At 31.8% G+C, this 22,396-nt stretch overlaps 2 protein-coding genes across 2 annotated transcripts; one reads left to right on the forward strand and one right to left on the reverse strand.

The window, feature by feature from the left end:
* The first annotated feature begins 10,070 nt into the window (after positions 1-10,070).
* On the forward strand, positions 10,071-15,764 carry LOC106769008 (afadin- and alpha-actinin-binding protein). The gene is made up of 16 exons (XM_014654443.2): positions 10,071-10,558; positions 10,632-10,660; positions 10,754-10,865; positions 10,960-11,057; positions 11,148-11,244; positions 11,436-11,525; positions 11,635-11,697; positions 11,839-11,913; positions 11,994-12,059; positions 12,152-12,229; positions 12,876-12,986; positions 13,069-13,146; positions 13,233-13,352; positions 14,441-14,484; positions 14,566-14,593; positions 15,437-15,764. Exons 1-16 carry the CDS (start codon positions 10,526-10,528, stop codon positions 15,449-15,451), a joined length of 1,137 nt encoding a protein of 378 aa, XP_014509929.1. The 5' UTR covers positions 10,071-10,525; the 3' UTR covers positions 15,452-15,764.
* A 4,721-nt stretch (positions 15,765-20,485) lies between these two features.
* LOC106767937 lies at positions 20,486-21,267 on the reverse strand. The gene has a single exon (XM_014652904.2). It carries the CDS (start codon positions 21,164-21,166, stop codon positions 20,624-20,626), a length of 543 nt encoding a protein of 180 aa, XP_014508390.2. The 5' UTR covers positions 21,167-21,267; the 3' UTR covers positions 20,486-20,623.
* Positions 21,268-22,396: the final 1,129 nt, after the last annotated feature.

A 22,396-nucleotide genomic window follows, 5' to 3' on the forward strand; every position in this document is an offset into this window, starting at 1 on the left:
GAAAAATATGAAATGCTATTTATTATTTTCTAATTAATAATTATGTAAAAATATTTACTAAAGTAAAAGAAAGATGCTTACATGTATGCTTACATGTATTTTCCAAGTTATAACACTTAACATAAATGTTCCTTTTCTTTGTAAAAATACAATTTATTTTTGGATATTTAATTTTTTTGTAAAAAAGAAAGCCCATGGGCTGGCCCTAACCCACAGGGCTTTGGGGCTTTTTAGCCCTGGGGGCTTTTTTAATAAAGGTCTTTTTTGGCCCTAGGGACTTTTTCGGTCCCAACCCACATGGACTAGGGCCAGGGCCTATTAGAGGACCTAATTGACAGTTCTAACAACAGCGTTAAGGAAAACCGAGTCTTCTAAAACACTTTGTTCAATTTGACTGATTATATTAAACATCATTAGATGTTATAGTATTTTGAATAGTATAACATTTCTTAAAAATCGATGTCAACGTAATTTAAGCATACTTTTTTTTTTCAATTTTTGAGATATTTTTAAAAGATAAAACTATGATAAAAATTCGAATTCCACGTATTGATGGTAAAATAAGTGTAGGGTCAAGTGTTTGAGGGTTGAGCACGTTGAATTTGGATTTTGTGATGATGGTGAAGTTGTCGCCAGCAGAGGGAAGCATTGTGACACAAGGTTCACAAATTTGGTTTTGGACATTATTATTTCAGCCATGGCTATGCATTCTGCCCACAAAATACTTAGTTTTCTGGCTCCACTTCCTGATACTTCTTCATAAAATGACATTAAATATGAGTGTTCACATTGAAATTTGTCCTCATGCATGCTTCGTTTTTCATATTTTCTTCACAGATACTGATTGCAACCACAAGCTAGTTGCCACCTATATATAGCTGCCAACACTAAATGTACAACTCTGATATTGCAATTTTTAAAGAATCAAAAACTCTTCTATGATCGTTATTTGTATTCGAAGTCAGCATCACAATTTCATCCGATAGCCTGAAAGAGGGACCTTCAATCATACTATTCATAGGTAGATCAACTTGAATATTATCATTTTTTATACTCATTGTCTTTAATTTTAATCTTGTCATAGCTCATGTCTCTAACTTGCATGTTCTTAATTTTAGTAAACCTTAGGATGAGTTTTGTTAAAACAAGTGAATTATGTTGTCCATGCTCTTGTTACGATCTCATATAGTGAAGTTCATTATTCTATTCTCGTTTGCATTCACAATTTGATTTAAAATGAAACAATCATTTTTAGAAAAAACAGCTCATGAATTTTTAGGTAATTTTACGTTGTTCAGATTTTGCTCAACTTGCGAAAAAATAGTTACTTTAATCGGCGCGTCACGATTCCGTGTTTATCTAAAAGTTACATACATTACTGTAAAGGTATCAAATTTTTCAATATAAAATTAAGATTTTGTGGAATAAGGTGCTGATCTCAGATCATGGAATGAAAATCCAATTGTACAAAATCTTATTTCCAGAAGAGAATTTATAGATAGGAACCCAACCTCCATTCAACATTTTAGTGGTATTAATTTTTTAAATGATATATTGTTCATAATATATATATATATATATATATATATATATATATTGTTCATAATAAAAATATTAATAATAATACTCATAATAATATTAGTAGTTGTAATAATAGTAATATTAATAATATTAATATTAAATGATAGTAATAATCATAACAATAAAATTAAAAATAATGATAACAATACAAATAATAATAATAATTAATAATAATAATGAAAGTATTTAATTAGTGACATTTTTCTAAATAAAGGAAGATAATAAGGATATTTAATGAGTGTCATATTTCTAAATCAAGAAATGTATTTATTGAGTGATTTTTTTAAATTAAAAATAATAATTGGACATTTCCGTAAATTAGCTAGTATTTTGATGTACAATGATAAAAAAAATCATTAAATGGGACATAAGAAGTGAGGTTAATAATGTATTTTAATTAATTAATGAAGTTTTTTTCTTAGATATATACTGATATTGAAGGTGTTACGAAGGTATCACTTGAGACCAAAAAAAAAAGTTAATACTTTGGGTACTCACCTTTCATAACCATAAACATATCTACTGTTTTTTTATTTAAACCAATCCTATTTTAAAAATTGAGAAGTTGACATACCATGAAAAGAAAAACATTATGTTAATTATGTAAATATGTTAATATTTAGATATTTTTTAGGTTTTTGTAGTAGTTGAAAAAAAAGCATACTTGCACTCTGTCAAAATTTCCAGTTGACAAAATTAGCTAATAACTTGCAGCTGATAAGTTAATTATTAATTGACGAACTCATATATAATCTAGTATTGTCAAACTAATAGTTAAATATTAATTGATGCACTCGTAATCTATAAGTTAACTTATAGCCGATAAGTTAATTGTTAATTAGTTTGAGATACTAAATATTTTTTGTTAGTGAAAAGAATTTATAAACTAAGCAAATCAGTTAATAACTAACTTATTGATTTTATCAAAGAAATTAACAAACTGTTTTTTAATGTGGGTGTGATACTAAAACCGGTCCTACCCGGTTCATTAGCATCCCTCCACACGACCGGTTTCAATAAAAGCTTGTATTATTATGTCAAACTTAAATGTTGTTAGCTATTTAACATATAAGAGTTGAATAAACACATGCATGAGATATATCTAATAATTTTCTACCTTTGGTTTCTATCTTAGAAAGTTCTCAAAGCAGACTTCATTTTATGGATTAAAAAGTTCAGTAAATTGCACCAATATTGAAAAGGAAAATGGACTAGAGTCACAAGGTGACTATAATCTATTAAGGAATTGAAAATGTATTGGTCAAAGTCTTGACACTATAATTTAGATTGAACGAAACGAGAAGTGGCAAAGAAGAAAAAACCAAAATGCATGTTAGAAAATACCGTAATGTCAACACGTGCGTGCCACCTGCATCTATGGTGTACTCTGTTTGGCATTTTTAAAATAAATGATACGGAGCTAGTAGTTCTTGGACGATGTCAAAGCTCGTTAGAATGCAACAATGTGTTATATTTTGGTGGGTTGACGAATAAAGCATGTGATATTTTTTAGTAAATGGAAATAAACTTCCAATTGAAATTAAGAAATAAAAATAACTTAAATATATTAATTATTTTGTTTTCATGTACGAGAATGATATAATATCAACTTATTTGACGTATATCCTTATAGTCAATTACTGTATTTGTGATTTTGTCTGAAAATATATTTCAAAATGATTTTGACTTTTGTAAGATTTTAAAGGTTGATTTTATAAGTTTTTTTTATTATACTTCATCATCTTTACTAACAAGATACCTTAATAGATACATACAGACGTCTAATATCAAAAAACAGAATTATTACAATGACAGTGTTAGATTATGATTAATCAAAATTACCTACTTAATGTTTTTGGGCCATATGATTATGTGTTGCAAAGACCAAATTATCATTTGATATACTAATCCCAAATGCAAGAGTATATTGGTAAATAACACCAAAAATGGAGATTGTTAGGATGCAAACAAAGTCTCACATAGAGTAAAATAAAGGGTGGGTCATTGATCTGTTAGAGAGAAGGTTCAACACACACATAGATCTCCACACTTGATAAGATATTAGCCTTCACGGGTTTGCTTTTGGTACCGCTCCAAAAGGCCTCTTACATCAGGCGAAACATGCTTAAAACACGCTTAAGATATTCCATTTGTAACGTCCTAACAACTTACAGGGAATATTGACAAACTTTCCAGAAGGTCACTCATCCCTAAATTACTCCAGGCTAAGCATGCTTAACCATGGAGTTCTTATGGGTTAGGCTACCGAAAAACAAATGCATTTGTTGATATGAGTAGCCAAATTAATTCCTTTAAACTATCCTTCAACTGTATAGTCTCATACCTATACAGTCTCTATATCTCTCTCATTCCGGTGTATGTTCGATTCTTCCATGTGCCCCTCCAACTAGAAGCTTGCCAGGAGCCACTTCTTATCTGTGCCTCTTGCACATCGTGCCTCTTGCACTGGCGATCACTCCCCGCCCTCGTTAGTGCCCACCTCTCATGATTCATCCGGCGAATCTGCTAATGGCCACTTGTCTTGCTCCACCTGATCATGGGAGAACGTACTCGTCTGAACCCGATCACCAGACCCGAACCATGGGCTCTGATACCATATTAGAAAGTGGGCTCTGAAACCGTGCAACCAAACCCTATGTCGCCGTGAATGATGTCGTGTTACCTTGTCGCCACCATCTTCAAGCATCCATGGATGCACCTACAAGGAAACCCAGAACACTACCAAAAACCTAATTCCAGATCTACAAATCAAACCACAAAATCAGAAGATAACAATGTGCCTGTCATAAACCCTAGTTCGCAAGCCAACATCCATGGACACCAACCTCCAAGTCACCACCATCTTCAAGCATCCATCGCTGGCCAAGGCGAAAGCCTCCTACCCCTGCCGTCTATGCTTCTTTTCATGTTCTTCTTCAGGCGTGAGAGAGAACTGTTCTCATCTCAACACCTCACATCCTCGTCATCGCTGCCTCCACCGAAATTAGTCGCCGCGATTTGCGACGCAAGGCGCTGCCAGCGCCATTGCTAACCGTCGGAAGGACCGCCAGACGTGGCGTCTGGTCTTCTCCCTTCCTTCTCCTCTTCGCGCGCGAGGTTGTTCATGAATGACACCGGCCGCCGTGAGCCGTAAGCTAGAGTGCCGCCAATCGCCGCTTCAAGGTCCTCCTTTTCCTTTCTACATTAGGGGGAAACACTCTAGCACCTCCACTGCAAGATTTCCGCAAAAACAAAAAGGTTGACCTAAAGGCAAAACTCTTGACACCATAAAGAAGTAAAGAAGAAAAATGCAAAACAGTAAAACCCCCTTTAACCCTAAGGGTAAAACTGTAATTTCAATCTTTTTAGCGGGTAGCGGGTATCCGCGGGTACGGATAGTGTAGTACCCGAACTCGACACAATTATAAGTGAGTATTAAAATATCCACTACCCGCGGGTTGCGGGTAGTAAATATCCACCAACAATCCTTTGTGGATTTTATCCGCGGATATCTGCGAGCGTGGACTTTTTTGTCATCCCTAATCAGAGCCATGATTAGTATCTATCCTAGCAAGTTCTAAGTGAGCATTTCTGTTTCCCCCCGTTATCGGGCCTCTATTGGAACACTCAATTTCTACTATCATGCACGAGATGTCTATACCTCGGTGTGAATGAGTGTGTTGGAAGTCTTACATCAACTAAAGATAAGGCCAATTTATAATATATATATATATATATATATATATATATATATATATATATATATATATATATATATATATATATATAAGTGAGGTGCAGACCTCACCTTACAAACCGGTTTTATGGGATTAAATTAGACTTAAAACCCACTTTATAATAGAAATGATGAAACATGGGCCAATTAGTATTTAACCTAATGGTGAATTTTTCTAATTATATAGTAGATTTGAAATCTTACCTTTAAACACATTTATAATGTTTCAAATTTGGAATATGGAATCACAAACAAAATACTTCTTAACATTTTTTTCTAAGTCTCTTAATGTCGTTTTTGAAATCTTACTTGTAAAGCTTTTTCAAGTCTTTGATGTTCTTTCTGCAAGAGATGCAAAGGTGTATCCAGTAAAGATATTCTGACACTCAAGTCAACAATATGACTATTCAGTTAACAGAATATGACTGTTCAGTTAACTTATAATTAGTATAGGATTAATCACGACCCAGTATCTTGCAAATATATTTTACATATAAATTTGATTATCTGTAATACTTAAAGTACTTGAACAATTATAACCATTCGACCATTCTCGGAGTTTGACCGAGTAATTGACTTATTCAAATTTTAATATACTTTTGTTATGAACTATTTGATACATATAATACGAGACGATTGTATAGTACATACAATAATAATAGTTTTAGTCTCCAATTAATGTTATGATGTTATGTTGTGTATATATTAAAATTTGAAAAAATGTTTTCTGATATGCTATTTAAATACAACGTAATTTGTAAGACTAGGTAGTCCTTGTCACTAGTATATTGCATATTGTTTATACATTGAACAACATGAAGTGCGTTCACCTTTAAAAAAGTTCAAAGTTTTGAATTCAAAAGAAGTAAGACAAAAAACAAAAAGACCATTTTCACCATATAATAACAAATCAATACATAGATGGAATATATAAATCCCACTAATTTGACATTCAAACCAAATTAAGATTATTGTAAGAGAATTTTTTGTTGCGATCAATATTGACTCTTTTTTTTTTTTGTACAGGTCATGGGTTTCTATTGCAGAAAGGAAACAAATCCATTAGTCAATAAAATCAATGTTTGAATTATTCTCCAAATGTACATTTACACCTATGATTAAAATCACAGGAAAGAGAGAGAGATAGATAATAAATGAGTTCACAAGTGATAAGAAAGGAAAAATATTTAATAGATGTTTCCTATAAAAACAGTGTTTATATGTTACTACTCAGGTATTAATATATATTTTTAACACTTTTTTTTAATCATAAATACTTGTTAATTAATAAGTTATATAAGGAATATTATTTGTAAACAAATATCAGTGAAAGAAAATCATGAATTTGAATTTTCGGTTGAGTTTTTTTACTATTTCTCTAAAGTGCTTTCAAAATTATATTGATTGACATTGAATTTAATGTTTTAAAATGCATTAAAAAATAAGTGCATTTTTTTGTTTTTATCAGAGATGAGTTGAGGTAGCAATAAGTATTGAGCCTGTTACGTGCACAGATAATTTTATTCACTTTTTTATAATTTAATTTAGGGAGTTACTCCCTGTACCTCCCCAATTCCAACCCCCACCCCCCAATTTTTTTGGATTTTTTTTTAAATACAAAATTAATCTTTATGTTTTTTTTATTTTTACCATTTTACACCTATTTACTAAAGTTAACTTACTCTTTTACAGTTTGCCTCAGTCAAAACACACAGACTTAAATTCCTCTCCTTCGTATTCCCACCCCCACCCCCACCAAAGCTTTTGAAACGCTCCTCCTCCAAACGCTCTCTGCAACTCTCACTCTCCCATTTATACGTTAAAAATATATTTAAAAATAATACATCAAAACATATAAATTCCATTATTAAAATATCTGAAAATTAATATAAAAAGTAAACTAATAAAACAAATCTTAAAAATGGAATGGGGGGTGGGAGTTAGAATTAGGGAGGTACAGGGAGTAACCCCCTTTAATTTATGTTGATGTTGAAATGGGCCTATCTCACTCAATCACTTTTACCCTACCAGGCCTATCTCACTCAATCACTGTTTTGGTTTATGGGGCCTGGCTTACTCAACAACTTTTCTATTTACACCGGTCTATTTTACCCTCTTCGTGTTGTTATTTTTTTCTCAAAAAAGCTCATTTGATAGAAGTTAGTTTCTGTAGTGTGGTTTGCTGTCAATTTCAATGTATTGTTAATATATATATATATATATATATATATATATATATATATATATATATATATATATATATATATTATTTTGGATTTAATCTTAATTTTTATCAAACAGTGTAATGATTATTGTGAGTTTAATAGCTCAGTTTGATGAAATATTACTTAATTAAGTTAAGTAAGCGTTTATTTTTTATTTCTTTTGCAATTTTAATAATTGACTATATTGGTACAATAAATATGGTGTGAAAATCTCAAACAATCAAATTAAGTCAACACTAGAAGAAAAATACAGCACATTGAAAATATAAATAATTCAAATAATTCAACATTAGGATATAAAATAATACAAATGATTATGAGGAACATGTCTTCCCCTTTGATAAGCACGTTTTATCATCGCTGCACTTGTTTAGACTATATTTAGTTTGTTGCTTTTAGAAAGCTGTGTATATACTCTCAAAGAGACTCTTAGAAAGAGCATAAACACTTATTTATAATGACGATAAGTGATTAAAATACTGGTGGATAATATGTATAATCTCAATAAGCAAAAGATTACAAAAAAAACTTGCACTTATTTATTTAACTTATATATCCAAAACAAATTCATGGAGTTGCAACATATCTATTCTGAACACCACAAACATATGAACGGACTTAACATCTTATATAACTATGTTTAATATTTCTAATCCGAGAAGACTAAACATCTTACATGAATATATTTAATGTTTCTAATGTTTTTTTTATGAGAATGACTTTAATTCTATCTAACAAACTATTCATTTTTTATTTTTTTTAATAACTATAGAGCATTAACTTTAATGACGATAATTTATTCATTAGTTGTTAATCATATAAGATGAAACCTATTAATAATAGTTTTATAAAGTATAAAAGGTCACAACCACAAGTGTATAATTAGTTAAAATCTAATATCAATACATATATTACGAAAATCAAGTTTAGAAAGAATAATTGTATTATTTAGGATTGATTGATATAAATTTTTATATGTGCTATCATATATATATATATATATATATATATATAAATGTTATATTATTTTTTTTTATGTATTAGTTTATTTTTTCATTTGTGATTGTTTTATGTTTGTCTTTCTTACTTGAAATGATGCATACGAGAATATTATAGTAAATTCAATATAAAACGATAATGAAACTGAAGCATAGAATAAGATGTTTATTTTTTTGTTTATATATTTTTTGAAATATTTTATTACACTTTTTATTCACTGTAATATTACTTTTAATTATTTAAAACCCTTCATATATATGGCATTATAGTTATATTTGAAATAAATATATTAATATTTTATATATTTTGTTGAATTAACTATTTTTTATATTGAACGTGTGGTGAATTTGTTAATAATTAAATATTATTAAAAATAAAATGTTACACTCTGATCTATATATTTTTTCCTATGTGACGGAAGTGAAGTTGAGTTTTCATAAAAATAATTCATATAATAGAATATAAAATATTTTCGTTATATTCATTCGACACACATTGTAAAGCATTATAATAAATAATTATGGACCAATTCTTACGCAATCAGCATCATGGTTTTGCTTAATCTTGGCAAGGATTCATGAATGCCACTAATTATTTGAGGTTGTGCTGTTGTTCCATTGTCCTTAGACATTTTTATGTCTTAGATCAGTTTATCATGTTACTTCTGTCCTTATCTATCTACATCTCATTAAGAGATATCATCATTTTGACATCAATAATTCATAAAAAGACAAAGGAGACACCACATTCTAAAATAAATAAATTAGTTTTGCATATAAAAGAAATTTACCTGAATAATTTATTTTAAAACGTCACAATTTAATTAAATGTTGCCACCTACTTGAAAAAAAAATCCCAGTTCTTAGATATTTGTGTTTTCTTAATTCACCATAAACCAATTCAAGAAAACAAAACACATTAAAACAAAGTTTAATGGCCATTAATTAAAGAATAATGTTTAGTGGGTGGTTTAAAGAGGGAGTTTTTTTTTTTTTTATTTAATTTTTTATAATCATTGTATTGAAATTGATAGCTGAATTACTTTTTAAATGTTGAGTCAATGTTAGAAAGAAAGAAGTGAGTTTATTTTTTAAATAACAAAGATTATATATTAATAACATCATTATTCGTAAGTATATCTAATTTCATCAACCAAAGGTCCAAAGTACTACTTGATCAATACACTAACTGTGTCTTGACATTCTATAATCCTGAATGTAACAAAAAATTTCTTATCTCAGCACAATATCTGTAACATATTACTACTGTGATTATAAAAGAATCATAATGACCTAGCACAATGATTTTCTAGGGACTCATGGTAAGTGTAATGAAGCAAATATAGATTATTGCCAACATTTTAATGTGATGGATGATGAATCAAAAAAGAAAAGAAGTAGCTGGAGGAGTTAAGTGCGTTGGGACATAACAAAAAAATGGACATTGATTATGAACGGAGAAGTATATATATATATATCCCATAAACATTGATTACGAGATGAAAATCGCATCTCAACCAACAAAAATAGAAAACAAAACCCTGCACGTCTAATTCAAGAGATGTTTTGCTTTCACTTCATTTCTTCCCAAACCCAAAATCCAGAGTCAAAACGATTCTCTAGTTAGGCGCCACAATTCAGAACTAAAAATAAAGTTCGCGATAGCCACCTTGCATCTTTCTAACCAATCAAGAACCGCCACGTCACTAGTCTCTCAAAGAAAAAGTGCAGGTGAAGCCAGCTGTGGAGGTGTAATTGGAGGGTATAGAAACAAATATCCATATCCGAGTGCAGAGTATAATTCGGAGACATAGTCATAATTCAGAATTCAGCGTCCCCAACCATAGCAACCGCTTTATTGATTGATTCCACTTCAAATTTGGGCACCGCTTAAAATCTAAGAATTTAGATCTAAAACTGACACTACTCTCACTCGAGTCGCACGCAGAGCCCAGAAACACAATCTCTTTCTCACTCTAACAACAATGCCTCCCACTGAAGGAGACTTCGATCTTAGGGTAAAACTCCGACAATCCCTATTCACGTTTTTCGCCCTCTCTATCTCTCTTACACTCTCTCTTTTCTCTGCAGCAACCTTCTCAATCTGCCTTCGCAGCCGGGTTAGTTTAGTACCTCAGAAAACCCTATGCTCTTCAATTTTTCTTCCACTGTAATCCATTCGTAGGGTTTTCCTTTTCCTTTCTTTGTTTCAGAGAGTACACGTTCGCCGATGTGGAGAATTTGGAGCATTGTGCTAAGTATCTCAACCAATCGCTCGTCACTTTCGGATTCCCTGCTTCGCTCGATCTCTTCGCAAATGACCCCGTGAGAATTTAACTGATCTTCTCTTAACATCGTTTTTTGCGCCAATGTGTGTTCGTGTGTTATGTGAATGGTGTTGTTTTGGAAAATGTGGTAGGTTTCCATTGCGAGGACGTGCAATTGCATTTACTTTCTGCTCCAACAGAGACAGCGCGATGTCGAATTTAGAGAGTCTGCTAATGATCAAAGACAACGGTAGTTCCTGTATGAACCACTGTTTAGTGTTTCCCTCCTGATGCATTATCTGAAGGAGTTCAGTGTGTTTTGCCTTTGATGTTGTTGTAGACTGTTGTCTGACATCTCGAGGTTAGAAGCCAAAGTGGAGAGGCTCGAAGGTCAACTACAAGTCAAAGACAGGGAGATAGCGACTATTACTAGAACAGTAAGGAAATGCTTGGATTTTGGTTTTGACAAACGTAAATCATATTATTGTCGTGCTTAAATGAAATGTTCAGAGGCGTATCTCTATTGTGCAAGCGGAAAACAATTTCCTTATTTGTGCACTGATACCACCCGAACTTATTTGTTTATTTATTGTTTTATTTTAATTGGGGTTGAGTTCCTGTGGTATAGGAAGCTAAAAACACGGCAGCTTTGAAGGCTCAAATTGAGAAGCTGCAGCAGGAGAGGGATGAGTTTCAGCGAATGGTTATTGGCAATCAGGTTAGAATTTGATCTATTTTGCTTATTGTGGCGTCTTGTTTGGATGACCCTACTTCAAAACGGATAAGCCTCTGACTCTTGTCAATCTGACCATTGAATGGTGTTAAAGCAAGTAAAGACCCAACAGCTGCATGAGATGAAGAAGAAGGAAAAGGAATACATAAAATTGCAGGTGAGATATCTTTGCTTTTGTATAGTTCGATAAGAAGGGAATCGGTGCTCTTGCATCATAGGAACTTTACCGATGCTTGATTGAATGATTTCACAGTTTATCAGATTTTGGAAATGAAGGGCTGGTATTTTGTATCTGCAGGAGAGACTAAACCAAGTTTTAATGGAGAAAAAGAAAGAGTCTAGGTCGGGCATGGAGATAATGAATTTGCTTCAGGTACGAGCTGTCCATTTAGTTTGGACTTGGAAGATATCCAGTTTCATGATGCTTTTGGTTTTTATAATGTGTGTAAACAGAAGGAAGGGAGGCAACGAGGAACATGGAATGGGAAGAAGGCTGACAATGATTTTTACAAGAAGATTGTATGCTCAATAATAAGCTTTCACCTTGTTTTTATAGTTTTTTGCATTCTGGAAACATCATCATCTCGTACCCTTTAATTTAATATTGAAAGGTGGATGCTTACGAGGCAAAAAATCAAGAACTGATGGCAGAGAATACTGATTTAAGAGCATTGTTGAGATCAATGCAGGTAGGTTCTTGATTTGTAATTATTGCTATATGCTGATATTTCTACTTGCAGTTACTTATGAATGCAAACTGTTTCATTTTTTCACATTTCACTGATTCTCCGTGATGTAATTTTGTATCTTTCATAAACTTTTGCTTTGTTATAATTCAGTCACTATATGCTTCCTTCTTGAATGTTTTCTTCTTGCCTTCAGTTTTAGAGAGGTCTCTAATATTCCCTTTCTTCCCAAGTGAATATCTATGAGTGAATGTGTGTGTACACACCTCTGCTGTACATGAATGGGCTTGCCTGTTTCGTTCTATTATCTTTCTCATTATTAAAAGTTTTATGTCTTTGGTTTGGTCACAAAAATCAGTAATATAAAAAATTTCATGTGTTATGGGAATCAATTATTTTTTCATGCAAAGTGCAAAATGATGGATGGTCATTTTAACTAAACGGGAAATGGAAGCAGATTCACATGGTAGTGTATTTTTGATATTGGTGGCTTTCAGCAAAATTTCTTTTCTGATTTCATCCAATATTCTAAATTCTGTCTCCTACAGTCTTTACTTGCCCCTGTATAAAGGCCTTTATTCTGTGATGTACACCTCTAAAGCAGGTTCCTCAACCTAGATTGTGAGATTTGTGAGTATACTGATTACAGGTGGATATGCGTGATTTCTTAAATGCACCTAACGGACTACCTAAGCAATCTCTCACAGGCAATGAAAGAGTTGAAAGTGATCCTTCACAATCTCCATTGGTTGGGAAAATGGTAAAGAAGCTTATTAAATTTTCATACTTTGTTCCGCTTTCCAACTTCTTTTTGATATTGTTAATGAGTTTGATACTTGCAGGACGTATTTGACCTACCTTTTCATATGGCCAGAGATCAAATAGAAGAAAGCCTTCGTAACAAAATGGCTTCTATAAAGGTACTTACTGATTTTTTTCTTCAAGTATTTACATACATGAACTGTTTGTCTACGATTGTTAAGTGTTTGAAAATTGAAATATGAAGGAGCGCATGGTTCAATTGCAAGATGCTCAAAAGGGAGCAGAAGTTACTTCGGAGGCTACTGAGAGGGAACTTGAACTCGAAGCTCAGCTTGTTGAAGCAAGAAGCATCATACAGGAGCAGGTAATGTTTTGTGTTTTTCGAGTTAGGTCACAGGCATTTATAGCCTGTTTGATACTTTGACTGTGATGTAAACCAAAAAATGCTGTTTCTTAGTCAAAGAAGCTCTTCTTTGTTATGTTTCGTAGTGTTTAGCCAAAATACAAAATGATCTTTAAAATGACAGGTGGAAAAAAACAGATGTGTTAGAAGAAGCAAGAATAGGTGTTTTGCTTGTGTACATAGCCAGAAAAATGGAGGGAAAATAGAAAGAAAGACAATACTGCTATTTTGAGTGTTTTTGTCTACATATATGCTAGGTTAATTGAAATTTCAAGATACTCTAAAATCAACTTTTGTATGACTTAATATTGTTGTCTGTTGTCTGCTAAAGAAAGTCTATGTCTGCTACTATTATCATAAAACTACTAATTTAAAGGCTTAAATCCACTTCTGGTTCCCATAGTTGTGAATGTGCAATTTTGGTTCCTATAAAATTTTAGTTGCACGTTCCATTCCCTAATTTTCCAAAATTAAGCAATTTTGGTCCAATGCTATTACATTATGAATTTCTAAAATTCTCTAGTAATAATAGTTTGTTACTGTTTCACACAAGATAGTCATAGTAATCTTAAATAACAAGTTTTAATATCTTTTATCACTGAAAACACACAACACAAGTAGTTTTGTTAGGATAGATTATGTATTTATGTTGGACCAAAGTTGCTTAATTTTGGAAAACTGTAGGACCAAATGTGCTATTAAATATTTTTTAGAGACCGAAATTGCACATTGACTTCATTATGGAGATTGAAATTGGACTTAAGCATAATTTAAATCTGTGTAACTTCTATTCTTCATTAACTGAAAGTTGAAAAGCAAGTGGATCAATATATATGTGGACTCTATAATTTTTTTTTTTGGGGGAGGGCACACTAAACGAGTATCTCAATTCAAACACTTCTCTCTTTCTATAAATGTAACTAGTTTTCCTTTCAATCACGACTTTCAAATAATTGCCTGGCAGTGTTTTTTTAGCATTGGTTTGTGTTAATTTGACTCTGCATTACAAATTTTTTAATGAATTTATGTGATAATGCGTCTTATCGCAGGCATCAATAATGTCTAAACATCTTGCAAAATCTGATAGGCCAAGGTACTCTATATATTTGATTTGTTAAGAACTATTTAATTATGAATAGATGCAGTATGTTTAAATGCTTTTCAACCTTTACAGGGATTCTATCATTCCAGCACCGGCTGAGGTATGTATTTATGCATACGTTGTTTAAGCCAAGTATTTGTTACGTCCATTTAGCAGTCAAACTCGTTTCATATAATAGTTTTGAGTATTGTCATTGGATTTGTGGTAATGGGTTGGTAAGTAGCTTTGGAAAATTATTTGTAGTGAGGTATACTTTTTTTTGTAAAGTTATTATGGCCTTAAACTATCCAATCTGGGTCTTTATTTCTTGAATTTCTGATCGAGATAGTTTATAGTTCTCACGTGTGATATAACATCTGACATTTGTATATCCAAAAGTTCTCAGCGTATGAACTTTACAATGCTGAAAATATCTTCAAAATGCATTCTGTCTAAAGCCCACCGGTTTCCCTTTTGTGGGATTAACTTGTTGACTTTTGAAGACACCTGGTTTTGAAGATAAGACTGGTCTGTTCCTGAAATTATGAAGCTAAGTTGTTAGTACTGAGAATTGTAGAAATATAAAGGATAGTAGAAAAGGATTTCCATCATACTTATGCGGCTACTGGCTGCGGAAGGGATCAAATTATTAGCGTTGGCATGGTCGTGTGTGCCTTTGTGGTGTTAGCAGGTGGTGGTGTGGAAAGAGGGGTGTGGTGGTGATTTAGAATTAACCAATTTTGTGGTCTTCGCTTGAAATGTTGATTAACATATGATTTAGGATTCGATCATAAAGTCGACATCATTATCTTGCATAGTTATACTGGTAATTGGCAGCTTCTAATATGAAATGAGGTAATACAATTGTGTTCATGGTGTCACTTTTAGCCCTATAGATTTATTGTTACTTATTGGTCACATTGATGGCGCCGGCGTTGTGAAGTTGTTCTTTCTTGATTTGCAGGCAGTATGTAATTAACAAAACCGTGGCTACTCATTTGATGCATCGCATGATCAACTGAGTTGGTTCTGCAGTATAACAGGCACGGGCATCGTTCTTTTAGACTATTTAACTAATCTCGCTTGTTCATCCTGCTCTGCCGTAGTTTATGTTAACAGGCAGAGTATGGTTGAACGTCTTTGTAATTACTAGAAGGATGTTGTAATTAGTGTTATTGTATCCTTGAAACTGGTAGAAGAAAAATTAAATATTATTTATGTCACAACTTCACAAGGACCATTCAAACTACGTAGCATTTAAAATCGACAGCTAGAGTAGAGATTTTATGATACTACTTTTGTCTCATAAAATTCGTTTTCTCATTTATTCAGAGGAAATACACAGTTCACGTAGATTTTTTGAAGAAATGGTGGTGGTAGTTTTCAAAGATGAATGCAGAGGGAGTAGTTGGGGACCAGTGCTCCACAGAGCCAATAATTACTAGAAAATAATTCCATTTTAGGATCTTTCGTGAACCCCCGGGCCCCCTAAAGCATTAAAAGCTATTTAATTGTGGTGTGATTTTTATTTAGAAAATGATCTACATTTGAAGTGTTGAGTAATTATTTTTGGTGGCATATAGTTTTTTATTGGATTGGGTTGGGGTGGAAAGAGAAAGAAGGAAGAGGAAAGAGTTAAAGATGAAATTGTTTGGATGGAAGAAAGTGAATAGATTTCTTTAGAAAATGAGAGGGATGTGATTGAAAAAATGTGGAAGCTATAATATACAAAAGAAACTAAGTTTTTGGGATAATTTTATTAAAAATCTCCATAAACCAAATTTGAATAGTTATTTTAAAACAGAAGAAGAAAAAACCAATTAATGCCGTAGCAAAATCAAATCTATTTATGCATGAACCAAACTCATGTCAGCAACATTTTTTGCATTGTAACTGGATGAGGTGTCCACTGATTTTGCATGCAACCTCATGGGTTGATTGATATCATTTATTATCATTTGTATTTTGGTTGCACGTTTTGGCGTTGCTATAATTATTGTATTAAAACTAATTTAAGTGTGGTTTAAATGATAAATTGAATGATTTAATGGTGGGAATTTAGAACCAAACTTATGAGGATTAATACCCAATTCAAAGACAAATGTGTAACTGTATCTCCATCAGCTCAATTCTCTTCATGGGTGGAGGCAAAATAACACAGCTTATTGTTGACGCTTTTGAAGGTATGCATTATCAACTGAACAATGAGAGTAGTTCACTTTAAATTTGAGTTTTTGCAGATGCAATTTTGGTAGGGGGGATTTTGTCTATAGAGTAAATTTGTAATATGCGCGACAAATTAGTAAATTAATCAAAAGTAAAAAAGAATATGATGTGTAAGTAAAAAGGAGAAATGCCGAGCTACATGTTTCTCTAAGTTTAGGTGAGTGTAGAGATTAATGAAATTGTAATACACAATATGCAAGTTGAGTGACTCTAATCAAGAAAAATATAAAGAGTTGCTCGTGATAACAAAGTACCTAAGTTACTGAGAGTTTTAATTTAGTTTTTTATTTTCTTATACTACGTTGGGTTATATTCCATTATATCAATCTGTCAAGAAAAATGTCATCTTAAATAGTTTTCAACTGATATTTTGAATTTGTTTTTTATGAAGGATTTCGATGAATGACAGCTGATTGAGTGAACATGTGAAATTTCGTACAGCTATACAATTTATAAATAGTATTTATATATTTTTTAGCAGGACTTTCCTTTGCAAGTAGTACGAGTTCATTAGGTTTGTTTCAGTAGACAGGCTTGGCAATCGTTGTTTCCGGCATGTAGGCCCAAAAGGCTTTTAAATGTGTGGTGTCATAGAACATAGACTGCCGTCGAAAACACTAACTCCAAGTTACTTGTTTTTGAAGAGTGATGATGAGGGTGATAGGTTGCAGGTTATAGTTACAACTAACGAGGCCTACTATGGCTTACCAAGACACATTTTCCATCTTATCCATCATGAATGTGATAGCTTTTGGTTTTATGATGAAGGGGAGGGGAATGTGCAAAAGTTTGGTGCACCATCTTACGAGTCTGCTACTCTGCTTCCCAGACAGTTCTTCTCAAAGTCTATAACTCAAGACATGCATTTTGCGTCTTTCTCACAGGTACGTAATTTTATTGACAAAAGAAATATGTTGATAATACATATATTATTATATATGAATTTTAAAATTTTAATTATCAATAATTTTTTTTATTAAAAATAGAATAATTGATCGTCATTTAATTATAATTTTTATCATCCATAAAAATATTTATCAAAATTTGTTTGTAATTTATAATATTTATCATTGATGATATTTTTGTTAATAAATTTTATTGGTAGAATAGATATTAAAGTTGATGTTTTTAGTTTTGATCCTATTGTGATTAAATTGGTTGATTATGAACTTTTTTAAAAAAAAATTGTTGATAAATTTGTTATAAATGATTTTTTTTTATATTCGTTGGTAAATTTATTGATAATTGAATTTTTAAAAAATTCAACAACAAATGAATCAATAAATGTATTTTTTTTAAGATCAATTAATAATGTGATAGAGGTGCGATGAAATGAATAGTGTGTTAACAATAAACCAAGAGATGGTGAATTTGTTTCTTTTTATAAATGTGTCTTTTAAAATTTTTTCTCAATTTTATCTTACTTAACGAATAGTTTAAAAAATTAAGATAGAGTAAGGGAAGAAAGAAATTTCACTTATGATTTTATATTGGTTCAGATCACAAAAATTTTATGTCCAGTTGCTAATCCCACAAAGATTGACGTTTCACTATCACAAAACCAATAAATTTTTACAATCACACAGAAAAATAAGGTTAAGATTTAGAAACACCTTTCTTATTACCATAAGAGATGATACCCACTTTTCCCTGAACACCACAAAGGATCAACACCTCTTTTGAATGTTTCGCAAAGGATGACATGCTTAACTTAGTAACAACAGCAACACTCAATCACACTTATAGTGAAAATTCTCACTCTTGCTCACACCAAGTTTCCAAGCCAATTCAAAGAGTTATACAAATCTTAGGTTAGACTTTACTTTAGTTCAAAAACATACAATTGTGTATTAGAATGAGGGTCTATATCTTTTATATAAAGACTTCATTTAAGAATACCTTCAAAAATCCGTTGTGAGACCTTTCACGCGTAATAATCGAATATCTCATTTAGATAATCAATTATGCATTTAATGAATGTACAACGATAAAAAAAGTACTCAAAAACTCCAACGACTAGTCCTAATAATCGATTATTGTAAGTCATAATTGATCATCCATACTTGATAATCAATTATTCCAAAGGCAAAATATAGTTTTTAACATTTTATAAAACCTTTATGAGGTAATCGATGATCTATTACCGAGTACTTTTGACTCTAAGGAGGATTTTAAAACATAAGTTACCTGAATCAAAGACTACACTAAGTCCTATACAAAAATTACTAATTACAAAAGGTTTTTACAAATAATACAAGTCTTTAGGATCTTCTTGCAATGTGATTTCTTGAGACTTAATCTGGGCATCATTAAAACTACTATGCTTAAAGAATTTACTAACAAGTGATTACGTTGGTAAAATGGGCACCAATGTTTTCTTCAAATTTGACAATATTTGTTACATAATAATTTGAGATGGGTGAGCAGAAAAAGAAGAGAAGAACAAGGAGGAGGAACAACATCAAACAGTGATAAAGGTAACACCAATAACGATAAGAGGAGGAGAAAAAAAAGAATGAAAAGTTGAAGGTGATAGACATTGTGGTGACAAGAACAACTAAGAAGAAGAAAGAAAAAGGAAAAAGAAAAAAAAGGATGAAGTGGAAGAAAACATATGTTTACCCATGGATTTTTATTGATGATTTTTTATGATTATGATTATCAATAATTCCAACAATTTTTTTTTTTATTTATAGGTAAAATTTAGTCACAAACATTGGACACATTTTTTTACAGTAGGTAAATCGTTAATAATGTTTAATTTATTGAGGAATTTTGATGATTACCAGTAAATTTTGACAAATTTCATTACTTATCAAGAGTTAAGATTGTATATGGTAAGCTTTTCTCATACAGTATAGGAAGGGTTATTACTTTATTAAATTCATTTTATGATTATTTCATGCAAAACAAGTTTATAGTTTTATTTTCAGAATATTTATTTCTCAATGAATTATCCAATTCAACTTTATTTTTTATTTTCATTTATCCAATTTATTTTAAAATATCAAGTTGAGCTAAATTCAATATCCTTCAAATTTAACATTATATAAGTATATAAATGTGGATAGAAAAAAAAAATGTAATTAGGGAGATACTTATTGGAAATCTCGTATTAAGTACAATGATAAAGTAAATTTACATTATATAAGTGAAAATAAAATTAATTTCTTAAAGATGTTATCTAATCCATCCGAGACCTATTTTAACAAAAGTTATTTTTATTTAGACTTATTTATGTGAAGGATATTTAAAAATCTATTTTTTTTAAATTAAATTAGATTTAAAATTCATATAAATAATATGCAATCTATTTAAAAGTCTTTTATATAAAAAATTGTTTGTTACACCTATTAACAGAAAATATGTATTAAAATTTAGTATAGAATAAAGGAAAAACTTCTTTTAACAACACTTTTTTAACAATTTTTTGACAACGCATACGTGACAGTTTGTGATTGATCTGTTTTAAATATTTTTTAAACATAATCAAATAGACTAATAAAATAATGACATGTGTCACATTATAAAAGAAGTTGTAAAAAAGTGTTGTCAAAATATCATTCTTCTATAATAAACAAATTTACAACATATAAAGTACTCGTAAATCTCATATATTGGTTCTCTAAAATTGATTTTCTTAAAAGTGTAGAGCCAGTTATCTTTCAAGTTTTCCTAACCAGAGTGAGCGAATTTTTTACACGATCGTCATGAAGTAAAGAATAACAATGTATATGTCTTCGTCACAGCAGCTGAAGTGGCTGCATTAGACTTTGCCGAGAGGCTCTGATCAGATAAAATTATTCTTATTAGATGAGGAACTTTTTACAAAATGAAAAATTATGTGAGTGTGTGCGAGAGAATATACCACGCTAAAGTAAACAGAATTAGCAGAACTAACTCCATATACACAGTGTTACACATTTCAATCACGCCTTGCAACAGAAACGAAAACTCTGCTAACATGCACGGGGAAGCAACCAAAGGTCAAAGGCTTTCCATCCACTTCCTTCATAGTAGTCGTAGTAGGACTCTTCACGAATGACATTGACGACCAAGAAGAGAAACTCGAGCCACGCGAGGATGCCACAGACTCAGAATCGGAGCTGCAATCGAATCTTGCAAACATGTCCAAACCAATAACATCTTCGTGGAAACAATCTTGGGATGACTTTTTGCTTTTTCCATGCTTAACCCTTTTCTTCCAAAACCTTAGCCTTGACGGTGATGAAGATTTGGAGTCTGGAACGCATGGTTTGGGTAGCCCCAGGCTGAGAAGTGCTGGTGGGGGACTCAGCGGAGGAAGATCATCTTTTGGTCGTTCCTTTGCAACCCCTGGTTGCATTTCCCATTTGAATGGAACCCCTTCCCCACTCCTATAGTAAGAGTTACGAGAGGAGCACCCCAGAGAGGACCTCCTTGAAAGAATTTTGCCCAATGACATCTTCTCATACTCAAAATCCATCATAACTTTTCCAATAAACAAAGTTAGACCTTGTTGTGTTTATATAGGATGAAGTGTGGAGTGTTTGGTATACTATTGTTTATACACGTAAACACTGTTTTTGACCATACAGACAGACACTCATAATTAATCCTTTTGTTAATTAGATTGATTGGTCATAGGTTGTTACTTCTAGTTTGAGTGACTCAAAGCCTTTTTGTATTGACAAGGAAACAAATAGTGAAGCAAAAGACGGGTATGCAGTTACTGTCGTTGTTTCTAAGGCTGCTGCAAACCAATTATTATTGTAAGTTGGCCGGCCACTGTTGCATGTGCCATGACCATACCGTAGGACTTAGTCACCATCTTAGCTTCTGAGACTACTTTTGCAGCATTTTTATATGAATTAGGGTTTATGATCACTCAAATTATTATATTTGCTTTGTGTTATATGTGAGGCACATGTCAGGGTTGAAATTGAAAGTAAGCTTGGGCTTTTTCTGCTTCAATTAAGTAAAATGATATATTAATATGTTTGACAACTAAGGGCCATCAACTTATCTTCTCAATTGCTAAGAAAGCAAAGTCCATTACTTGGAAATTACCTAAGGTTTCATTCATTGAATTTGAACCAATGCAGAAGATGCCACTAGCTAGCTACTCTTTCATTATTATGAGAATGAAGAGGACTTTTGACAATAAGTTATTTTGATTGTCTGCCATATACCCTGTAGTCTTATAATTATAACTTCTTAAAGAGTATGATTTGGAACTGTGGAAGATAATTTGGCCCAACAGTTCAAATATTATTCTACGTATATCCATGACTTAGGAGACAAGGTCACGTTTTGTTCATACCGACTTCATGAAAATTCTTTCACTGTTACGAATTATAATAACTTGTAGCTTGTATATCCACAATGACCACACCCTTTTACTTGGTCCAGCTCTGTAGTCCAGCTGAATGGTAGAGTTTCTAAATTTACCCAAACAACATCTTTCTTGTACTGGGTTTGGAGATGTATCATTGTATATGAATACGACATTTACATGTTTTCTAATCCTAAAAGATTAGGTACCTTTTGCCGAACAGCCTATATAAGGCAGAGCAATTATAGTGTGCAGGATCCGTTTGGTGTAGAAATGATCTTGATAGAGTAGGTTTTTAACCATTAAATGTGATCGTGATGTGTGTTTAAATAAATTTTAAACATAACTTTATGTGGAGTTGAAAGTATTTCAATTTTTTTATCG

This window comes from Vigna radiata, chromosome 7, assembly GCF_000741045.1.
Source record: "Vigna radiata var. radiata cultivar VC1973A chromosome 7, Vradiata_ver6, whole genome shotgun sequence".
Taxonomy (NCBI): Eukaryota; Viridiplantae; Streptophyta; class Magnoliopsida; order Fabales; family Fabaceae; genus Vigna; species Vigna radiata.